Source organism: Heterocephalus glaber, unplaced genomic scaffold, assembly GCF_053883595.1.
Source record: "Heterocephalus glaber isolate CG9 unplaced genomic scaffold, H.glaber_assembly_v1.0 deba00000738, whole genome shotgun sequence".
Lineage (NCBI taxonomy): Eukaryota > Metazoa > Chordata > Mammalia > Rodentia > Bathyergidae > Heterocephalus > Heterocephalus glaber.
In genome coordinates, this window is record NW_028258161.1 from 16,887,342 (window position 1) to 16,909,732 (window position 22,391).

Consider the following 22,391-nt stretch of genomic DNA (forward strand, 5'->3'; position numbering starts at 1 on the left):
TCTCCAGCTGTTATTTGTCACCTACGCGTGTGAAGCACCCTTCTGGCTTAAGTAAGCAGTCAGAGCAGTAAAAGGAAAATAGTGGCATGGAGAGCAAAGCAGCCCAGGCATATGAAGCTAACACAACTCTGATTCCAAATTCTGACAAAGAGCACATGAAATCTATAGTTTCACATATACGTGTTGTTGCAACAGTCCTAAAGTAAACACTAGTAAACATAATGCAAGGCAAGGAACGACTCTCCTATGACTTAAAGAAGCAAGTTTAATAGCAAGAAATGTGTTGACAGGTGATGGACTAGCTTTGGCCCACGGAGGTGGGAAGTGCCACCGTTTATCAATCCTTGCTCTAGTGAAATCTGCCTATTATTATGCCTGAGACTAAAATTTAGTTCCTTAATGGCACTAGCCACATTTCAAATGCTTACTGGTCAAATATGGCTGTGTCTTCCTAATTGAACAGCATAGATATAGATGTTCCCATTACTGCAAAAAGCTTCACTGGACAGGAAAGGCCCAACTGCCAACCAAGTGTGGCCCAGCCTGCTGTTACCACACAGGAATGCCAGCCCAGTTTTCCCAGGTATTCTGATTTTCACAGAGAAGCCAAAAATCAGGATTTTTAAATAAACGTTGTTGGCAATGAATCCAAAATGTTTCACATACAATGTAGGCCAGCCACCTTATGTCCTTGGACTAGATTCAACCTCGAGAGCCCTTTTGCCGGACACAGCCAAGTCTGGAAGTTAGGTGAATCAACCTGCTGCCCACTCAGATTAGTGGCCAGCAATCGCATGAAGTGTTTTCATCCTGAGGTACAGGCCGATCTGAACAGTCTCCCTGATGGCTGCAATGGCATTGTCAGTTTTCTCTTGGTGTCTACTCTCCTCCATTCCATTCCATGCTTTACAGAAGGCAGACCCATTAAAAATTTCATATCTTCATCGCTTCTCGGCCTTTTGGGTAAGATCGAGTGTAACAATGACATACCCTCGGTAACTCTCCATTCCCCTCAGGTTAAAGCCCAAAGCCTTCAGAGGCCTCACAGGCTGTGGCCCAGCCCGACTTCTCCCTGCCTGCTCACTGTGTTCAGCCACGTCAGCTTTCTAGTTCTCTGCTCTTGGTGCTGCTTACTCCATCCCCGCCCTCGTACTGCCCCCTGCCTACAACACAGCTCTCCAGGTCTTCCTCACCCACTGCTTCTCCTCACCCTCGGGCCTCCCTTGTCAATGCTCAGATGCCATCCAGGCAGCACCACGCAACAGAAATCTAATGTGAGCCACGTGTGAGTCTAGGCTTCCTAGGAGCCGTGCTTTCTGAAGTAAAAAGAAACAAGGGAAAGTCATTTAGTAATATATTTAGTCCAGTATACCCCAGGTTTTGTATGAACATATAATCAGTATAAAAATATCAAGGATGGTACATTTTGTGTTCATACTAGATTTTTAAAATCTAGTATGCATTTCTCATGTAGAACAGGTTTTGGTTTGCATTTGCCACATAGTGCTTAGGTGCATGTGGCCAATAGCTGCCATGCTCACAGTGGAAGTCTAAGCCCTTATCTTGCCTGTTTTGCGCACAGCACTTTAAGGTGAGTGTTAGGGTACTTTCTAAAGTTACATTATATTCTCACCGAGTGTATCTCCATGCCTGTCACACTGCTGGCCAGACAGCAGGTGCCTAATACAGTTATGTGATGATTGAATCGAGTTCAGGAGTGTTCACAGTGCCCTCTGCTGGAAAGAGATGGTAACACCTGGGAAAATTTTGAGCCACCTTGAAATGTATTAACTTTGGTCCAGTAATTCTAATTTTGGGAATTATTCTAGAGGAAATGTTAGCATTTAAAGATTTATATACAAAGATGTTAATTATGGCTTTATTTATAACTGTAAAACCCTGAAACATTCTTCTTGTCCAGCTATAGAGTAATGATTAAATAATTGTATATCCAAGGAAAATACTGGTTGTCCATTAAAATAATATTTAAAACAGGTTATAAAATGGCTTATATAATGGGATTCAAATTATGTAAACTATGTATACGTATCCATTGATAAACACTGGAAAATATGATTTGATTTTAAATATGGTATAGAACACTTGCCATGTGCCAGGCCTTGGGCTGAAAACTTTTACAGGTACAGTGGTACCTAGGTTCACGAACTTAATTCTAAATATGGTTGTGACCAGAATCGTGGAGGGAGTTAAGTTTGTGAACTGAGGCACCAGTGTACTATACCCTCTGCCTGGCTTTGTCCCTTTCTTCTGGGTTCAACTCAAATTTCACTCCTTCAGAGAGCCATTTCGTGACCACCTGATATAAAATAGCACCTCTTCCCATTACTCTTGGCTTTATTTTTCTTTCTAGTACTCATCAGCATGTAATATGCTATATATTTATTTGTATTCTTGTGGGGTTTTTTTTGGGGGGGAGTGTACTAGGGATCAAACTTGGGACCTTGGACTTGCAAGGCAGGCACCAGAACCACTGAGCTAAATCCCCAGCTCTATTTGTATTCTTGTTTATGCTGCCTTTCCCAATTGTGGTGTGAGCTGTATGAGCCCAGAGTATTAAATGGTTTTGTTTATTTTTGCATCTCAAGCTCCCAGAACAGTGCTTGAATTATAGTGGGCACTCAATAAATATTTACTGAATGGAGAAAGGAATGAATGGATGAACTGCACGCTCAGATATTCAGAAAAAGTCCATTTTCTCTATTTTATCTGCAAAAATCTGAATTCTTGCCCTGCTCTTCCCTACTTATTGGGGACCAGAAAAGAAACTAGCATCCAAATCAATTTAAAGCTTTGTTTCATCTAATAAAGGCCCTTAAAGAGTGTTCAGTCTGTCTTCAGTAAAATTGTAAGACTCTAATCTCCCCTCCCCACTTCTTCTGCGTTCCCCCCTAAAATAGTATCTAGGCTCAAGGAAGGATGGATGTGGCTTGTAAATGGAATAATCATTGACCTGATAGTTAAAATCTCTTCCATTTAGGCCTATATTGCTGAAATGCAGATGGTAGCTGAAAGTCTTCAACATCTAGTTCAGAGGCCCGAGGATTATTTGGAAAATGTTCAGAACATTATTAAACTTTATAAGGAAACAGCTCTTCCTGCTTTAGAAGTAAGCACAAGATATGTTGTTAAAAATGGGACTGTTGATGTAGTGTTTTGGCTCTGGTAAAATAGCTTTTGCATCTTTACCTCTCTTTTGATTCTCCTCTTTAACTTGGTAGAAAGATGTTAGAAAATGCTTTTTACCCCAAAAGGTATGGTTGTAACCATATTCTTACAAAGTGACTCTTGCTGAAAAGTGACAAATGAACTACATTTCTTTTCAAAAGTCACTAGAGGAACTCATTTATGGATGGGGGCTAGAAAATTCATATTGAGACTATTTGGTAAAAACAATTTAATCCATAATTTATGGGCTTATCAAAACAAGTGCATACCTAGGATGCACTTTTTCTTAAGGGTAGCAAAGTTTTATTAAAGGTAGGAAAAGAAACAGGCTCTGCAGAATGAGTTTGGACCAAGTAAAAGTAGGAGAAGAAGTACATCGTACAGCAGGCACTGTTAGCGGTAGCTTACTTCTAAAAGGTGGCTCACCAACTAAACAATACCAAGTTTGGGGTTGCTTGCCTCTCCTTCTGGAATTGGATTCCAGGTTCTTCTTATATTGAACAATGAATCGAACAAAATGAGCAAAAAAAAAAAAAACAGTGGCAAAATTTCGAGAAAGTAAAAGTGAAGAGTGGGAAACACAGTGTGGGCAATCATGGAAAATCATGACAGCCTGCACTTTTTGTTTTAAAGGGAATTATTATTTTAAATTGCAAACTAAAAAATTGTTTTCTATGGTCACCTCATGCAAAGTTGGTTATATGTAAATATGATAAGACCATTGTATATTACAATAGAAAAGTTTTAGTTAAAATAATTAGCATTTTGAAAATATGGTTCCTGAGTTTACAATTATGTGAGAAACATGTTTTATATGCTCAAAATCCAAGGAAGACTGTGGGTACAACGTGGGCCATAGCCATGAACATCCAATAAGGTTACAAGTATAGTCATTTAGGTAACGGTGGTCCAGTTGGGAAACAAGTCATGTAATAAATGTGGAGGGAAAAAACAAAGATTCTCCTAGGAAGTGCTGGGTCCGGAGGTCTCTGGTTACCCCCCTGGGGTGATTGATATCTATCTAGACTTCATTAGGCCCAGTGTTTATTCTTTGGGGAAGTATCCAGGTCTGGTCATCTTGTCTTTATCTTGAGGCCTGGTTTTTAGCCGATGTGTCTCCGTGCATGTGGTGTGTTTCACCTTTGTCCTAACTCTCCCGAGGGCCTGGCCCCATTTGATTGCCTATGCTATTTCTACCTAGCTCATCTATCTATAATATCAGGATGAAAGTGGGAATTATTTCTTGGCCATCCCTATTTTCTGGGACTGCAGGACTCAGAATTCAACATAGTTTATGTACAAAAATAAAACCCAGTTGATTTTAAATATTACTGTTAAAAACAGAAGAAAATTTTGAAGAATATTGATTTTTTTTTGTAGTGCTGGGGATCAAACCTAGGGCTTCACACATGCTAGACAAGTGCTTCACCACTGAGCTATATCCCTAACCTAATATAATCTTGAGATTAAAAAAAATCTAAACAAGAAAGGAAATCTAGAAACAATGAAAAGAGATATATATTTGATGATAAAAATATTTTGTACTGTAGAAGACATCATAGAAAAGTCAAAAGATAAATTATAGAATGATAAAATATTTGCAATCCACATGACAGATAAGGGTTGTGGAATTTCGATGAATGTTAGAGAAAAGAAACAATCTAATAGGAAAATGCACAAAGGGTATGATCAGGCAGTTAACAAGGATGGTGTTGTAGTCAGAGTTTGCAAGGGAATAGATTTAATACAGGACACATAATTTATAGGATTATTTTATAATACTCACCCCAAAAGTCAAATGCAGACAAGTGCAAGAGATTAGCCACACACTAGAGGCCCAAAGAATCCAGCCAAGCATCTGGCGCCCACAGCAGTGTCTCACACAAGTCCATCTAAAGACCTAGAGTCCAAGGCAGTGTCCTCTGTGAGTCCAGGCCTAGAACCCACAGCAGTGTCTCACGCTTTTCTGTATCAAGGATCTGCACACAGAAAGCCCAAAGGTCAGTGGTGGAAGCCAGAAAACCTGCACTGGTGGGGTGAAGGATTTGTGCCACCAGGTGAGGGGTCTACATTGGAGCCAGGAAGTGATGCTCATGTTGAAGATCAGAGCTCCCTAGCTGAGAATAGCAGCCATTTGCAGGGACCGTAAGGCCCCAAGAGCTCCTCCCGTGATGAGAACAGCCAAGTTTACATCAGGAAAACCAGCTGCAGGGAGCTTCTCCTAGAAAATCAACAGCCCATGACCTTGCCCTCCAGTTCTCTTTTTATGCTGTTGGCAACAATCTTCGGGTGGGTCTTCCACACCCGGACCTCACTGATTCAGCCCAGCTTGGCATTACAAGTTGACCATTAGTTAATCTACCACAGATGGATCTCTGAATTCTGAACCTTGATAGGGAACTAAAGTGTAAAAATAACCAATCACATTTTTCAACTTAGTTTGGCAGAAATATAAAAGCCGAAATAGCCAATGGCGGCAGGAAGAAATCAGCATCCTCATATATTGCTGCTAAGAGCCTTGGATTGCTACAGCCTTCTGGAAAGTCAGTGGGCAGTGCCTTTAACTTTAAAATTGTAAATGTAGCCTGTATATTCAGTATACTGGGATGTAGTGAAAAGACGCTTACTCAGTGTGGCTGAGCGTCTATATGTGTGTGCAGTGTTTACATGAAGGAGGAGAGCGAGAAGCGTCACGTGGTGAGGGTGCGATGGGGCCGGGTGGGCTCTGTTCACTGCTGTTCGCTGCTTCTGTGCATGTCTGTGCTCTTCTGTGGGCTCCTGTGGGCTCCTGTGGGCTCCTGTGCGCTCCTGTGCGGTTCTGTGGGCTTCTGTGTGCCTCTGTTCACTGCTTCTGTGGGCTTCTGAGGGCTTCTGTTCGCTGCTTCTGTGGGCTTCTGTGCGCTGGTCTCTCCCCCTCACTGGTTGCTCTTAGTACAAGTTACTTTTGCAATTATTTAAGAGCATTATATGATTAATAACATTAAATAATTTTTTTCATATTTGAGATCATAATGTATACATTGGATCTTACTTTTTCACTTAACATAATTAACTTTCACTTATGCTTTTGCAAGATCACTTAATACCATAATTTAGGGTCTTATAAAACTACACACTGTAGATACAGGATGGTTTTCTAATGTTCCTCTGTTCTTTGAGAGGTAGGTAGAATATTTGGTTGATTGATTCAACCATTTCTTTTTTAGTTTTAAAAATATGTTATCACTCAATAATTACAAAGCCAACTTGTACTAAGAGTTGGCCTCAAACTCACAATAATCCTTGTGTCTCAGCCTCCCAAGGGCTGGGCTTACAGGTGTGCGGCAGCATGTCCAGCTAACCCTAATATGTGAGGCTTCTTTTCTGTTGTCTGCAGAAAGTAATGGCTGAGCATAATCCCCAGTACCTCATTGAACTCGATGGAAATAAGTCCCCTGAGGAGCTCTTCATGGTGAGTTCACTGTTCAGTCAGAACATCTCAGCTGGAAAAATGTAAAGGCTTTTGACAGTATTGTATTATCTCAATGAATGCAAATATATTTACGTTTCTAACACCATTCATTTTTGAAAATTTTCTTCTTACATTTTAATATTTGATGTTATATTTATTCATCTATTCCTATTGAAATCAACACTACATTTGAATTTAAAACCCCTCCTACATTTGAATTCAAAATCTACCTCAAGAAAAGTAAAGGCAAATAGCAACCAATAAACACATGGTAAGATTCTTAACATCATCAGTCATAAGAGAAATGTAAATCAAAACCAGAATGGAATATCACTTGACACTCACTAGGATGGCCAAAGCTAAAAGACAGTAAGAAGAGTTGATAAGGATATGGAGAAATTGGTGCCTAAACATATTTTACCAAAAAAAAATACAAAAAATACGGTAAGTCTTCGTTAAACACCTAGTATCTGGCATTAAGTATGATAAATGCTCAGGATTCAGATGGGAAAGAGGGCGTGAGTCCCTCCCCTCGTAGTACCCATTATTTTAGGGAAACTCCGTATTTTGACGGTAGTCTAAGCTATGAGCAGAGAAGTGCAAGGTATTACAAGAGCTCATGACAGAAGGACAAAGGAGTCTGGTAAGGACGGCCACTGACTGAAATTTCACTTAGGGCAAGAGTGAGAATTAGGCCTGGAAGGCTGTGCAAAGGCCAGGGGCAAGGAAGTAGAGTGAACTGTGGGACAGAATGAAGGCCTAGGACACAGCAGCGCAAAGTGAGAGGAGCAGGACAGGGGGAGCCGGGTGGGGTCAAGACCTGGAACTAATCATCAGTGGGTAAGCGGCCATGAAGGGTTTTGAACCAGAGAGTGAACATGCTATTCTGCTTGAGAACAAACTCAGACTGCAAGTAAAGAAAAGAGGGAAGGAGAATAAAGTTGGTGGTAGGAAGACGAGTTTTGGCTTTGGCAGTCAGCCAGGTAAAAGATGGTCGTCTGGTCCAGGGTAGGGAGCCTAGGAATGGGCAGAACAGGTCTGAGGGAGATTTTAGAAGTTGACATGGAGGACGTGGGGAGTAACTTAGGGAGAGAAAAGTCAGAGGTGACACCCAGATTTCTGGCTGGGCCTCACGAGATGTCATGATGGTTATGCTAGTGGTGGAGCCAAGTCAGGGAAAGCTCCTCCCGTGGGATGTGCTCTTGGCCAGATCACCAGTGATCGCCTCTCGTCCACAGACAGTGCCTAGTGTCAGACTTGTCCCATTTAATCAGAAGCAGCTGAGCACTTCCTCCTTTCTGCTTTCCCTTTTCTTGGCTTCTGGGACCTGCTCCATAGCAGTTCCTTGTGCCTCACTGGACACACCGGGTCTCTCACTGCCCTGTCGGAGGGCCCTAGAGCTCAGTCCCAGAGAGCTTTGCTCTGCTCACCCTCATCCCTGAGGAGGCATCGTGCAGTCCAATGGCTTTCTCTACCCTCTCAGTGTTGGTAACTCTTGAATTCTTACTCCTATCCCAGACTTCCCCCTCACTTCGTAGTCATCTTGGATTTAAATGTGCAAGGCAGTACTCCACCACCGCTCACCCCAGTTGGTTCCTTTCAGTTTTCCACTTTGTGTAAATATTAACACCATGCTTCTAGCTGCTCTTCTTCCTCTTTTTTCCCCCATGTTCACATCTAGTCCACCAGCACACGCCATAGGCCTCTTCAAAATATACCCAGAAACTCCACTTTTTAACATATGGGACACAGTATAAGGGGATGAATGCACCGAGAGGCTTGGCTGACACTTTCTGAGCCTATGAAGGCCGCAGTTTGGAACAGGTAGTCATGCAGATACTGCTTCTGCCCACATTCCACTTACCAAAGTGACTTACACAGCGAAGCTCAACATTGAGGGGTAAGGAAGTGAACTGAACCCAAAGTGGGAATTAACCAGCCAAGAGAAGGAAGGTTTCATTGTGAACATAACAGTCTTCTGCCACACACAGCCAGGATTTCATGTGTTTCACCAGCCTTTATCTCAGATTCTGTGCGCTAGCCACCTGTGTCTTCTTACATCTGGTTTTTGCTAGGTAGTGTCTGTATTCTTTTCCTTGTGTTGCCATGACAGAATATCACAGATCAGCTTAAAGTGACAGAAATGTCTTGTCTCACAGTTCTGAAGGCTGGAAGTCCAAAGTTAAGGTGCAAGTAGGACCACGCTCCTTCCAGCTACTCCAGGATCCACCCTTGCCTCTCCTACCTTTGGATAGCCATGTGTATTTCATGGCTTATAACAGCACAGATCCAGTGTCTACCTCATCTTAATTTGATCACCTTCACTTTGCCCAGGGAGGTCCTATAGACCCAGATCTCAAGATGTCCGCGTTTGGGGCCCAGAGGGAAGACTATGAACAATTTGAAATGTGTCCCTCAAGGAAGCCGAGCCAGGAGGATCACAAGTTTGAACTTAGCCTGGGCAACTTAGACCCTGTCTCAAAAATACTAAATAGATAAATAAAGGCCTAGGGACGTATAGCTCAATGTCAAGCCCTGGGCTCAGTCCCATGTATATATGTTAAAGCCCAAATCCCAAAGCTCAATGCCTATAAATGTGACCTTACTTGGAATTACATAATCAAGTTAAGATGAAGCCATACAATCAGGTGGGTCCTCATCCAGCACGGATTAGGAGAAGACATACAGGGAGAAGATGACTCTGTGACAGAGGCAGAGTTTGGAGTGATGGAATCCAAGCCAAGAAGCACTTGCCAGTAGACCACAGATGCCAGGGGGAAGCAACCAAGGGTTCTAGCCGAGTACTCAGGTAGAACATGGGTTTGGAGCCAGTCTCTTTTTCAGAATGTTTGAGATAATACAAATGCCAACATAGTCAAGTATTTGTTCTTTAAATTTAGATGGTAATGGAACGACTTAAATATCTAAACCTGAAAAGAGCAGCTGTTTTAACCAAACTTCAGACTTCTGAGGAAGAAGTTAATGACATGATGGAAAATGTAAGTTCTATTTAACTGAAAGTCAAATCATACAGTATTTGTTATGATCTTATTTTGTATCTTTTCCAGATCTAAAAGGAATTTCAGGATACTTTTTATAAAAATGGATTTGTCTTCTGGGAAAGAGGTATACATTAGTACAGTGTTCTTTTACAACAAAACTAGTTTTCAAACAAAGAAAAACAGTAAAATCAGAACATTAACTAAAGAGATAATGAAAAAGAAATCCAAGTTCACTTTAAGAATTTCATAACAGGGCCGGGGATTTAGCTCAGTGGTTCTGCCACCTGCCTTGCAAGCGCAAGGACCCGAGTTCGATCCTCGGTACCAAAAACAAAAAAAACAAAAAAAGAATTTCATAACACCAAAGAAAGCAAAGACATAAAAGCCCTCAAGTCTAAGTATGCATTTATTCCTTCAGTCAGTCAACCAAATGTTTGGCTAGTTCCGACACTGATGGACTATGGATGTGAAAGTGGTCAAATTACAGTTGCTAGGTGCTAAAAAGGTTGCAAAAACTTGTAATTGGAATATTCGATTTATGATGCGAAGTTTAGTTTTACTCTAGAAATAATTTTTGTGGGAATAGAAATTTTTAAAAGTACCAGGATCATAAATAGGTGTCATAATTCAGATAAACTAACCATTGAAGAAAGGTCATTTTGTTACCATATCAGCTATGGTACTCAGTGGGCTGGTGTAGTGGAAGATGTATGTGCCGGTCCCTCAGTTTCATGAATTAGTGCTAAAGAGGAAGAAAGGTGGACACAGAGACTGGGAAAAATGAATATGAGCTGAACTATTTCTTCTAGTCATTACTGAAGGAAAAATAAGAACCATCTGTAAAACCTGTGGGACATTTCCCAGCTAGAAAGTTTGCCCTCAGGACTTTCTGTATGTTGAAGTGTAGGATTGTAATTCATGAAACATACAACTAAGTGTGCCTGGCCTTTTTCAGCAAAGGGCAGAGACTGCATCTGTGTTTGCTGTGCTTTTGTTCATTGCTTGCATCCCTTAGGCACACTTTCTCCCTGGGAGTCCCCCTGGGCTACTTGCTGCACATTGGGAAGGCTTGTGCAGTAAGCCAGAATGTCTGGGGATGGGACCTGGAAATGCATTTTCTACGAGTCAGACAGATTCCTATACCCAATTAAATGTAAAAATCTTTACTTTAACATTTGATGCACAATAGGAACCTGGTTGATTAAAATCGATTGATTTCTGAGTTGGTTATACATCGTATAACTGGATGTCCCCTCAAAGCCTCAGATGCCTGATGGGTGGGGCTTTTCAGAGGTGGCTGGGTCTAGGGTGTGTGATACTGGGACTAAGGGTGCGTGGTAACTAAATTGGGTTAGCATGGTCCTGGGTGTGGATAACAGAAGGCCCACCCTGGGTGTGAGTGACCCCTGTGCATAGGCTTATAGCCTGGATGGACAGAAGGAAGGCAGGCTTGCTGTTTGCTGCTGCTGTCTTCTGTCTGCCAAGCCAAGAGCCATCCCTCCTCTATGATGCCCCTCTGCCCTGCCACCCTGCCTTGGAACCAACCATGGACTGAAACCTCTACAAACTGAACCAAAATAAACCTTTCCTCCTTTAACTTTGGGTGTTGGGTATTTTGTCTCAGTGATGGGAAAAGTAACTGAGACAAAATTCTGTGTTTTGAAGGATCTTAGATGGGTGTTCTTCAAGTGATTTAAGAATCAGTAATTTTCACTGCACAGTGGAGTCATCTGGGAAGCTTTTAAATATACCAATTCCCAGATCAGTTAAAACAGAATTTCTGGGATAGAGATATGGCATGAGTTAAAACAAAATAAAATAGGATATGACATCAAAGGCATAAGCAACAAAAGAAAAAATAGGTAAACTGGATTTTGAGCAAATTAAAAACTTTGGGCAATAAAGGACATAGTCAATAGAGTCAAAAGATGCAGGATGGAGGAGACTATTTGTAAGTCATATAGCTGACAAGTGATGAAGGTCCAGTATATATCAAGAAATCCTACAATTCCACAATAAAAGAACTTAATTCATAAATGGACAAAGGACCAGAATAGACAGTTCTCCAAAGAAGACATACATATAAATGGCCAATAAGCACATGAAAAGATGTCCAATGTCAGTAATCATAGAGAAATACAAATCATAACTGCAGTGAGATACTACCTCCTACCCATTAAGGTAGATGTTATCCACTTGTACTTTTAGGTATGTCCCCCAAAGGACTGAAAGCAGAAACTAAAACGGATACTTGAATTCCAGTGTTCATAGCAGCTATATCCTCAAGAGTCAGAAGGTGGGGAAATCCCAGTGTCTGTCAGTGGTTAAACGAAGAAGCCAAATACAATATACATATATTATGGAATATTATTTGTCCTTAGAAAGGAATGCATGGGATATATTCCTTAAAAAGAAATATAAGGACACGTGATATAATATGTATGCATCTTGAAACTGTCATTATAAGTGAAATAAGCCAGACACAAAAAACAGATATTATGATTCCACTTATATGAAATACTTAGAGTAGGCAAATTTGTGGGAACAGAAAGGAGGATGGAAGTTACTAGGGGTTAGGGTGGGGAAAGTAGGAAATTACGGATAGGATTTCTGTGGGAGATGATGGAGAAGCTCAGCCAGGGTAGGAGGGGTGGCTGTGGGACGTGGTGAATGTGCGTGGTAACACCAAATTGTACACTTAAGATAGTTAAAAATGATAATTTAAATCTGTTTATTTTATGACAACTAAAAAAATAGAAGCCCTCCCTAGGATGTTTTGTTATGTTGCCAGAGAGAAGACTCACTGGGTTAAAGGGGCAAGAGAGGGACAAAGAGCTTCTTGGGGATTCCAGCCGGGCGGGCAGTGGGAGCCATAGCACTTGGCGAGTTGGTAGAGAGGAGGAGGTGTGTGTGGGTGGGGAGACAGCGTGGGGGGCGGGGGGGAGGAAGGACAGCCTCAGTCTGGCACCCGGCATGGTAGTCGCTGCAGCCCGGATTTCCCACCCAACTGACCTGGACCCGAATTCCAGCTCCATAGTCTACCAGGTCTGCGACTGTGTAAATTGCCCTTCCTTCAGTGGTAAAGGCACCTGGGCAGTGACTCCTACGCGTGGTGTTCCTGCAAGGGTTGTGTAACCGCGTACTTGGAAAGTGGCCCGCACCGGCGGAGACGTTCAGATACCTAGCGGTCAGGGCAGGGAGTCGGAGCTGTCTTCATGGACCTCACGCAGGACCCTGTTCTTAGAAGGGCCCCACCCTTACTTCACCGCTCTGCTCTTACAGCCTTGACGTTCTTAATAATTTTGGAACAAAATAATTTTACATTTTACCCTGGGCTTGGCAAATTAATATTGACTGCGAGGTCATTCACCCAGTCGCAGTAGAGCAGCAAAGCTGAGCTCCTGTGGGGACTGCAGTAACTATTTAGGTGCTTTCTTTGGCCACTAGAGAAATGCAAATCAAAGGAGCATTGAGATTCCACTGCACTCCAGAAAGAGTGGTCATCATCCAGAACTCAGAAACAACAGATGTCTATGAGGCTGCATGGGTAGGGGGTTCCAAACTGTTGGTGGGAATGTAAACTAGTATAACCACTTTGGAGTCAGTACGGAGGTTCCTGAAAACACCAAAAATAGAAATTCTGTTTGACCCAGGTTCACCCAAGAGTAAATGGCATCATATTACAGTGATACATGCGTAGCCATGTTTATAGCATCCCAATTCATAATAGCTAAATCTTGGGAGCAGTCTGTATGGCTACCAACAGATGAATGGATAAAGAAAATATGGTATTTATGCACAATAGAGTATTACTTTGTCATAAAGAAGAATAAACTGAGGTCATTTGTAGGGAAAAGGATGCATCTTGAGACCATAATGCTAAGTGAAATAAATCAGACACACAAGCTTAAATATCACATGGTTTCTCTCATATAAGAAACCCAAAGTATAAATAAAGTGCGAAACAAAAGAAGATGATAAGAAATAGGGAGGTAGATACCTGGAGCTGTGAAGGGGATCTGGGCGGGAAGGAAGAGTAGCAGCAATTAAGGTGACATGTGTATGTGCACCAGTTCCCCAAGATGAATGTAATTACTGGGTATCACAGACACGGACTAATAAATAATCTAGGTGCTGTATGGTGGGAGGGTCCAGAGTTCTTCTGAGAGGCTCCGGCAGGTGTGGTGCTTGAAGACAGTGGCTGTCTGTGCCAGCCATCTAGGACTCCACCCCACCCTACCTGGACATGGCTGTGGCTGAGTCCACCTCCCATGATCCTCTGGTTCATTAGGCTTCAATCTCCCGATGGAGACCGAGACTTGAATGGAGGCAGAGGGGAGAGTACATGGACCGAGTGGAGTGGAGTGGAGTGGAGTGGACCGGCCACTAGCATCCCCTCCAGAGATCTCCACCCAGTCCCGTTTCTGCTCTGCATTTGTCCCCCTCAGCAGTACTTGGTCCCAGGTCTTTACAGAATTTTTCAGAGTGAATCAGCTGGCTTCTTGCTGTCCCCTCTCTTTGCCGCATCCATCTTTGCCACCAGAGATACTTGGTTTTCATCTTTCTACATCAGGTACCCCGCTGTCTGGCCTTCAAAACTGTATCCATGACTGGTCAGCTGGCAGCTCTGACCAACATCTTTGGTCTCTTCTCCCATTCTTTGTGTGCTCATAAGTTTATTCCATTTTTAAAAATTCCTCTATGGCCATTTTATCAAGGTTTCAGGAAAGCATAAATACCTGTGATCAGTCTGTCTTGTTTAACCAACAGCCACTGCTGTGCATCTTTATGTGCATCATTCACACGCTGCTCTTGTCTTCCCTCAGGACCTAGCAGTGTGGCTTGAAAGGGTGTGAACTTGAGTGGGGAACATGGCCTGCTATTTCACCACTTTCTGTTTGAGCAGGAAGTAGGGATGAGAACAAAGTGATGCCTCCTGACTCTGGGCTGTTTCTGCCTAGGACTCTGGAAAAGGCTGGTCACACCTGTGCCCCATAGATGGGTCCCTCAGTCTTCTGCAGCTGCCCTAGCCTTTGATGGCTCCCTGATCATTGAGCTCTCCTTCCTGCCCTCCACTCTGCAGGCAGCATCCCTGAAGCATATGCCTTTGTGCTCTCAGATGCTGCGAGGACTCAGGCAAGACCACAGTGCCCATCTTATCCATGCTCCATGGTCAACCCTGGAGCCAGCTGATGCCTGTGCCACCCACATCTGAAGGATGAAAGGAGCCAACCTGGTCCCTTTCTTCCTGACAATTGTCTGCTGTGCCCTCTCTCCAGTTCTCTCCTTCCCAGGTGGGGTGGCATAAGGTCAGGCAAACTTTTTAGTCATCTTGCAGTCTGTAGAGACAAATTGCTTAAGTTTTCCAGGTCCCAGACAGGAAGGATTACTAAGGGAACCTTCAAATTTTAAGAATGAAGGAACCACTTATAGGTTGAGTAAATGCAAAAAATAATTTGTATAAAATATCTAGCTATTTAAAAGTATTAGTAAGTTGACTAAGAATCTGGCACATTTTAAACCTTTTAAATAAGAATTTTTCAGACTCTGATTTTTTTAAGCAGTGATAGAAAATGGTCTATCTTATGCTTATTCTACCATATGATGGCAAATGCTCAGAAAATTTTAAGTCTTGGTTAATTGCTGAGACAAAATGCTCAACATTCAAAGTTAAAGGAGGAAAGGTTTTTGTGGCTCACAGTTTGTAGAGGTTTCAGTCCATAATCAGCTGGCTCCAAGGCAGGGTGGCATCCCAGAGGAGAAACAGTTTATGGTGGGCAGAAGGCAGCAAAGCAACAGGAGACAACCACAGCTCTTTCTAGCCCTTATATTTTATCCAGGCTATTTAGGGCAGGTAGCACTCACACCCTTAATCCTAGTGCCCTTGAGCCTAGCATTGCACCATGAATCAATCCCAGCATCACACACTGTAGATCCAGCCACCTCTGAAAAACCTCAGCCTATGACTGCATGAGGCTTTGTGGGGACATCTAGAAACAGCGATAACATAAGGTTTTCTTACAAAAATGAAACTAGTCTTATTAAATATAGGACAGGTGTAAAATGTGGTGATTAGGAAAAAACAAAATTTGTATTGTACATTATTTCTTAAATAGGAAAGCTTTATCAAGTAAGAAATGAAATATTTAATACTCTCATTTTACCAAAACTTACATCGCATTTTTTAAATGTAGTGTTTGTATGTTCACAGGAAGAGCTATTCCGTACTCTTGCATCTTGTAAACTTATGGCAACAGGATACAAATGGCGGAGGAGCCGATGGGGACGTGTGTGCCCTGTGGCTTTAAAGGAAGGTAACATGTATGCAGGATTGCCTGACTTTTCTGTGAGGTAAGATTTTCAGAGCTTAATTTTAACACTCTTTTAAAACCGTACATGCTTTCAGCTGTTTAACCCTGTGGCGTGTTTTCAGTTTTCTAGGGAAGATATACTGTCTTTCTTCAGCAGAAGCCTTGAAAACATTTTTAGCGAACCCACGTCCCTATCTTCTTCCACCTATGCCAGCACCACCCTGTAAAGTATTCATATTTGGCCCTCAGTCTTCAGGGAAAACAACACTTAGCAATTTGATTGCAGAATATTATAAAGGAAAGGTAACTATCATCTATCTCTCCATCTAGATGATGATTCGTAGGATTTTATTTGTTCTCAGTTTGCTTCATTTTACACTGCCAACTGGGTGATGGTTCCACTGGGCTTGGGGTGGGAGAGATATCCTCCTGGCTGTTATTGTAGCTTCCAAATCATTGTCCCTCCCTGCTTCTCTTCATGTTTTTAATGAGCTTCAAATGCTGCTGGTCCGAAGAAAAGTCATGTTACTGCATGCCAAAGAACTGTGTATCACCAATCATATTAATTGTTAGTGGTTACATAGTGATCTTTTAACCTTTTTACATGCAAACATCAGTAATCTATGGCTTATATTTATACATTTTTAATATTTTAGTTACATGAAGGAATTTGGATTAATATTTAGGGCATATAGGGCCAGGGATTCAGCTCAGTGGTTCCACCGGCTACCTTGAAAGCGCAAGGTCCCGAGTTCGATCTCTGGTACCGTACCAAAAAAAAAAAAATTTAGAGCATATGATTTTCCGATTTAAAGTCATGAAAATTTATTTCTGATCCTCAGAAACTAAGAAAAAATAAATGTTTGTTGTTCTAAGCCACCAGGTTTTGGGGTGTTATGTTATGGAGCAATTGGATAATGAATATTTTCAAAACTACTTTTTAAGATGAATTATATTTCATCAAAATATAAAACATCTCCTTGATAAAAGGCTTTTTTTTTTTCGGTGCCAGGGATGAAACTCGGGACCTTGAGCTTGCGAGGCAGGCGCGGTGCCACTGAGCTAAATCCCCAGCTCAAGGGCTTCAATTTTTAAAAAATGATATAGAATAGCTTGAGAAAAGATCTTTGAAACATGTATAGCTGAAAGAGTGTTTCTAGTACTGTATGCATAGTGTTCCTACAAATGGCAAAGAAAAAGACAAGCAACTTTAGAAAAACAGGCAACAGATAGTTAGAGAAAATTACAGAAGATAAATTGCCATCCTGTTGGATGATAAGAAAACATTAAATAATAAAAAGATACAATTATTCACCCATAAGTATGGAAAAAAGATGACTTTTATTGCCAATGGGGGCATGTAAGAATGGCAAGTTCATAAAACTATTAGTGAAACTATAAATTGTTACGATCTTTCAAAAAATAATCTTTAAATCCAGCCATGATGTGATCCACTGTGTAATCCTTGAGAGGAGGAAAGTTCTCTAGTTGAGCCCCATCATGACTGTTTACACTAAGCAGAGATGATGTTTCCACTGAGCTAAGGAGGCTGAGGCGGGAGGGAGTTCTGAAGCAGGTGGAATTCAGAAGCAGAGCCTGGGAGGAGAGGGATCTGCTTGGGGCAGGGTGGAAGTGAGCAGAAGTCTGCATGTCTGGGGCTTAGGCTGCACATGTGCGAGATGAAGCTTCTCAAAGCTCACCAGAGGATGTCTACTAAAGGGTGGCAAACATATTGGAGCTCCCAGGCTTTGAGCAGGGCTGGGACACAGGAGAGTTGTGACCCAGGCAGAAAGGAGAGGCCTTATTAATAGCCAGGACATCATGCTGACACACAATATTAGGAGGAATGACTACTGCCTGGACTAAGGCTTAGTCCATACCCACCCTAATGGAGCCTAAATCATTCTCAGTAAGAGCCAGGGAATGAGTTTGGAGATCGAGTCTTGTCAAACTTGGAAACAACTTGGGCTTTCCAAACAACGTTGGATTTAACAGAGCATCAAATGGAAGTTCAAATGTGATAAACAAATAATTAAACTGTGCTAGAACAGTATCTACACTGAGACTCTTCCGAAGAAAGTAACAGAGTCCCAGAGTCTCTGATAGTGTGTCATCCACAATGTCCAATGTAGAATGCAAAATCACAAGCTATGCAAAGAAACAGGAAAACGTGACCTACACCAAGAGAGAAGAAGGTGCTAGAAACTGACCCTGCAAAGGACCAGATTTTGTATTAGCAGATACTGTCTTTATGGCAGCTTTATAAATATGTTTGAGATCTTAATCAGAGAAGATATTGAGAACCTGGTGAGATGAATTTAAACTCTATTTTAGAAAAGAACCAAATGGAAATTTTATAACTAGAAATACAAAAACTGAACTGAAATTTTACTGCATCAGTTTAACTGCTGATTTGAGTTTGCAGAAGAACTTGAAGCTGATCAAAATATTTCAGCCTGAAACACAAATGGCCAATAAGTATATGGAAAAAATGTTCAACATCTTTAACTACTAGGGAAATGCAAATCAAAACAACTTTGAGATTCCATCTTACCCTAGTCAGAAAGGCTACCATCAAGAACACAAAAACAAGTGCTGGCAAGGGTACAGGGAAAGGAACTCTCGTATATTATCGCTAGGAACCTTAATTAATATGACCACTATGGAAATCAGCATGGAGATTCCGCAAAACACTAGAAATAGAAATTCTGTTTGATTCCATTATACCTCTCCAGGGTATTTTTCTGAAAGAACTAAGGACATCATAGTATTATAGTGATGCATGCATACTCATGTTTATAGTGATGCAAGTCATGATAGCTACATTCTGGAAACAGCCTAAATGCCCATCCACAGATAAAGAAAATGTAGTATATATACACAGTGAAATATTATTCAGCCATAAAAAGAAGGAATTCATGTAATTTGCATGAAAATAAATGAACCCAGAGACTATCGTGTTAAGTGAAATAACTCATAAGGTTAAATGTCACATGCTTTCTCTTGTGTGAGAAACCTAAAATCTAAATAAATAAAATAATAAGATAAAGGAGAGACGATAGAAAACCATAAGGTAGATTTCTGGAGATGGGGACGAGGATTTGGGAAAAGGGGAAGAAAGGAAGGGGTGGTTTAAGGAATTGAAAATGATCAAAATATTATAGGAATGAACCAGTTCCCCATAAATGAACATCCCTATAAAAAGTCATCAGTAGAAGAAAATAAAATAAATTCTAGAAGAAGCAAAACTAAGCTATAGTGACAGAAAACAGAAAGTCATTGCAAGGGGCCAGGAATCATAGCTGGAAAAAGAGATAGAGGAGGTAAGGGACCAACTGCAAAGAAGCAGAAAGGGAACTGTTTGAGGTGCTAAAGAAGTGCTGTATATTGATTTTGGTTGTGGTTATATGTATTGTAAAAAGTCATCAAGTTGCATATATAAAATGAGTACTTTTCTGTACGTAAAGTATACATACAAAGTTGATTTAATATGTATAGTTTTAAATTTTGTGGTTTAAACCAGAAGATATATATATAACCTGAATATAAATATATTTTGTGTATATGTTCTCTTACATGAATTTTTATTGAAAAAACTAAAAATTTAGTGGAATTGGAACATAACTCCAAAGATACTTCAAGCAGTATCAATATCTCTGACATACAGAAATATAGATAAGTAGATAAATAGACTGATAAACAATGTGTTTAGTATTCACAGTACCTTTTGCTTGTGTTGATTTTATCACATATTCTTTGCAGGTAGTTGACTATGCCAAACTTGTTCAACCACGTTTTGATGAGGCCCGTGAAGCATTAGTAAGAAATGCTATAGCTCGGGCCACTGAAGCGGCTATTAAAATTGTGGAAGAAAAGCTTCTCACAGATCTACAAGCTAAAAGACAAGGTGAACCAGTTTTATATATATATATATTTGAAGTTTTGGTAAACTAGTAAGCTTGGCTATTTCATTCAGGGCTAGGACTTTATTTTGCTTATGTGGTACCCTTCGCACCTTGTAAGTGTGCAGTCTCTTAATAAATGTTTGAAGGAGTGGATATACATAAATTGATTCATGCACATAAAATTTCAATTATAGATCTCAAAGAAAAGGAATCAGAAAGAGCTTCTACATTTGGATTTTTTAAAAACCTTTTTTGAGTCTATGTACTGTACTGGCCATAGTATTTACACTTTTATCTACACTGCTAATTACAACAACAAGAATCTGCTCAAATATTAGGGAATTTGTTTTAGGCTGATATGTTACCCTTAATTATAATTGAGTCTCTACATTTGGGAAATATTAATTTCAAACTCAGGAAGTCATAATGTGAAAATGGAACCCTGAGTGATCAGCTGACACAGCTTTCTAATTGTACAGACAGCAGAGGCACGTGGGAGTTAAGTGGCTCTGAAATCACCCCAGTGGAAGCATGGATGAGGCGGAGCCCGTTCCCAAAGTCCTGATGCACTCTGTATTTCACTGAACGTTGACCACATTTTTAAGAGTAGGCCTAAGGGGGGTTGAGGATTTAGCTCAGTGGTGCCGCTGCCAGCCCTGCAAGCACAAGGTCCCAAGTTCAAAACCCGGTACCAAAAAAAAAAAAAAAAAAAAAGAATAGGCCCAAGGGTTTACAGTATTTATTTTTCCATTTTTCTCCAGGAAAAATGAGGATTCTCATTTCTTGACTGCTTTTTTTTTTGGTACCGGGGATCGAACTTGGGTCCTTGTGCTTGCGCAGCAGGCAGCGAAACCACTGAGCTAAATCCATGACTCTTGCCTGCTTTTGAAATTCATGGATTCTTTTGGTAGAACTTGTACCTCTAGTTGGGATGTTTGTCAGTAGTGAGGTTAGACCTCATGACGTACCTTGTCTAAAGCTCTCAACAGTGCAGCCTTAATGTGCTATGTAGCCTGGATTTGGTTACCACTGTTGGGGCTTCCCAGAAGCTATGACAATACACTGTCACCAGATATGACCCTGGTGTCTCAGTTCCAAATACTCTTTTCATAATAAAGTGTTTCTCACTATGAAAGCAGTAACAGTTAATATATATTGAGCACTTACTTATCACATGCTAGTGCTAGCCACTGCACCTGTTGTCCTAACTAGCCCTCATAACAGGCTGCGGGCTGGGCTTTCATGTCTGATTCTGGTGGATTAAGAAACTGAGGTTCACAGAAAGGTAGGTAAGTTGCCACAGTTGACGGAGAGCAAGGGGTTGGGATTGATGTCAGGATCGGTGCCCTTATCCTCTGTCTCTTCAAGTGGAAAAGCAAATGGGAGGAGAATGCATACATCCTTAATCCTCGGAGATATGCCTTGTTAGAAATTTAGTCTTCTCCACCTGTCCTTTTTCCCTATTCATATGTTAATGATTAATTAAGATCCCAAATTAAATTCACTTGTTTTATTTTGTTTTGTTTTAATTGAATCCAGGGCCTTTCTATTGAGCTACATCCCCATTCTTTTTTTCTCTGAGAGGCTGAGGCAGGAGGATCCCATTCACTAATTTTATTCATTTATTTTATTAATTAAGTTTATTGGTAAATTTTAAGTGTACATAATGATCACATTTATCATAGGGAATTTGTACCTGTGCATGATATGTCTTGGTTCTTATTTTTCCCCATTCCCCTTCCCTCCCTTCAACTCCTCCAGCCCTCCCTATTTAAAAAAGCTTTGTTTCCATTTTTTCCTTCTTTTCTCATTTTTTCTTTCCCTTCTTTCCTTTCCTCCACCCCTCTTCTTAGTTCCCCTTCCCCTTTGAACATTTTCTTCCTATTTCACAATATCTATTATACATTTTGGTCCTCATTTACATTTTCAGTTTCTCACATCAGAGAAGCAATGTAGTATTTACACATGTGCATCTGATTTATTTCACTTAAGAGTATAGTCTCAAGGTGCATTTAGCTTTAAATATCTCAAAGTTAATTTTTTATGGCTGAGTAGTACTCCATTGTATAAAAAAACCCCACATCTTCTTTATCCATTCTTTGGTTGGTGGACAATTGGGCTCTTTCCAAGATTTAGCTATTACAAACTGTACTGCTATAAACATGGGTGTGCATGTGTTGCTGTGGTATGATGCTTTTAATTCTTTCAGGAGGATACCAAGATGGGGAATAGTTGGGTCAAATGGAACCTCTACTTTTAGTTTTTTGAGGAATCTCCATACTGATTGGACCAGTCCACACTCCCACCAACAATGGAGAAGGGTTCCTTTTTCCCCACAGCCCCACCAGCATTTGTTGTTGGCTGATTTCTTGATAGCAGCCATTCTTTCTGGGGAGAGATGGAATCTCAGTGTTGTTTTCATTTGCATCCCACAAATGATCAGTGATGTTGAACATTTTTTCACATATTTATTTGTTATTTCTACTTCTTAATCTCAGAAGTGTCTGTTCATTTCAGGTGCCCAGGTTTGGATTGG

At 40.9% G+C, this 22,391-nt stretch overlaps 1 protein-coding gene across 8 annotated transcripts in view; it reads left to right on the top strand.

Annotated features, from left to right (window-relative positions):
• Ak9 (adenylate kinase 9) overlaps window positions 1–22,391 on the top strand; it is a 137,219-nt gene that overhangs the window by 15,458 nt on the left and 99,370 nt on the right. For 7 of the 8 annotated variants that reach the window (XM_021242008.2, XM_021242006.2, XM_021242005.2 and 4 more), the window contains 6 exons: window positions 2,999–3,127; window positions 6,563–6,637; window positions 9,538–9,636; window positions 15,851–15,990; window positions 16,073–16,253; window positions 19,713–19,857. In XM_021242008.2, coding sequence (XP_021097667.1) covers window positions 2,999–3,127; window positions 6,563–6,637; window positions 9,538–9,636; window positions 15,851–15,990; window positions 16,073–16,253; window positions 19,713–19,857 — 769 coding nt within the window. The remainder of the gene's footprint in view (window positions 1–2,998; window positions 3,128–6,562; window positions 6,638–9,537; window positions 9,637–15,850; window positions 15,991–16,072; window positions 16,254–19,712; window positions 19,858–22,391) is intronic. The other variant, XM_021242007.2, reaches the window with a different exon arrangement.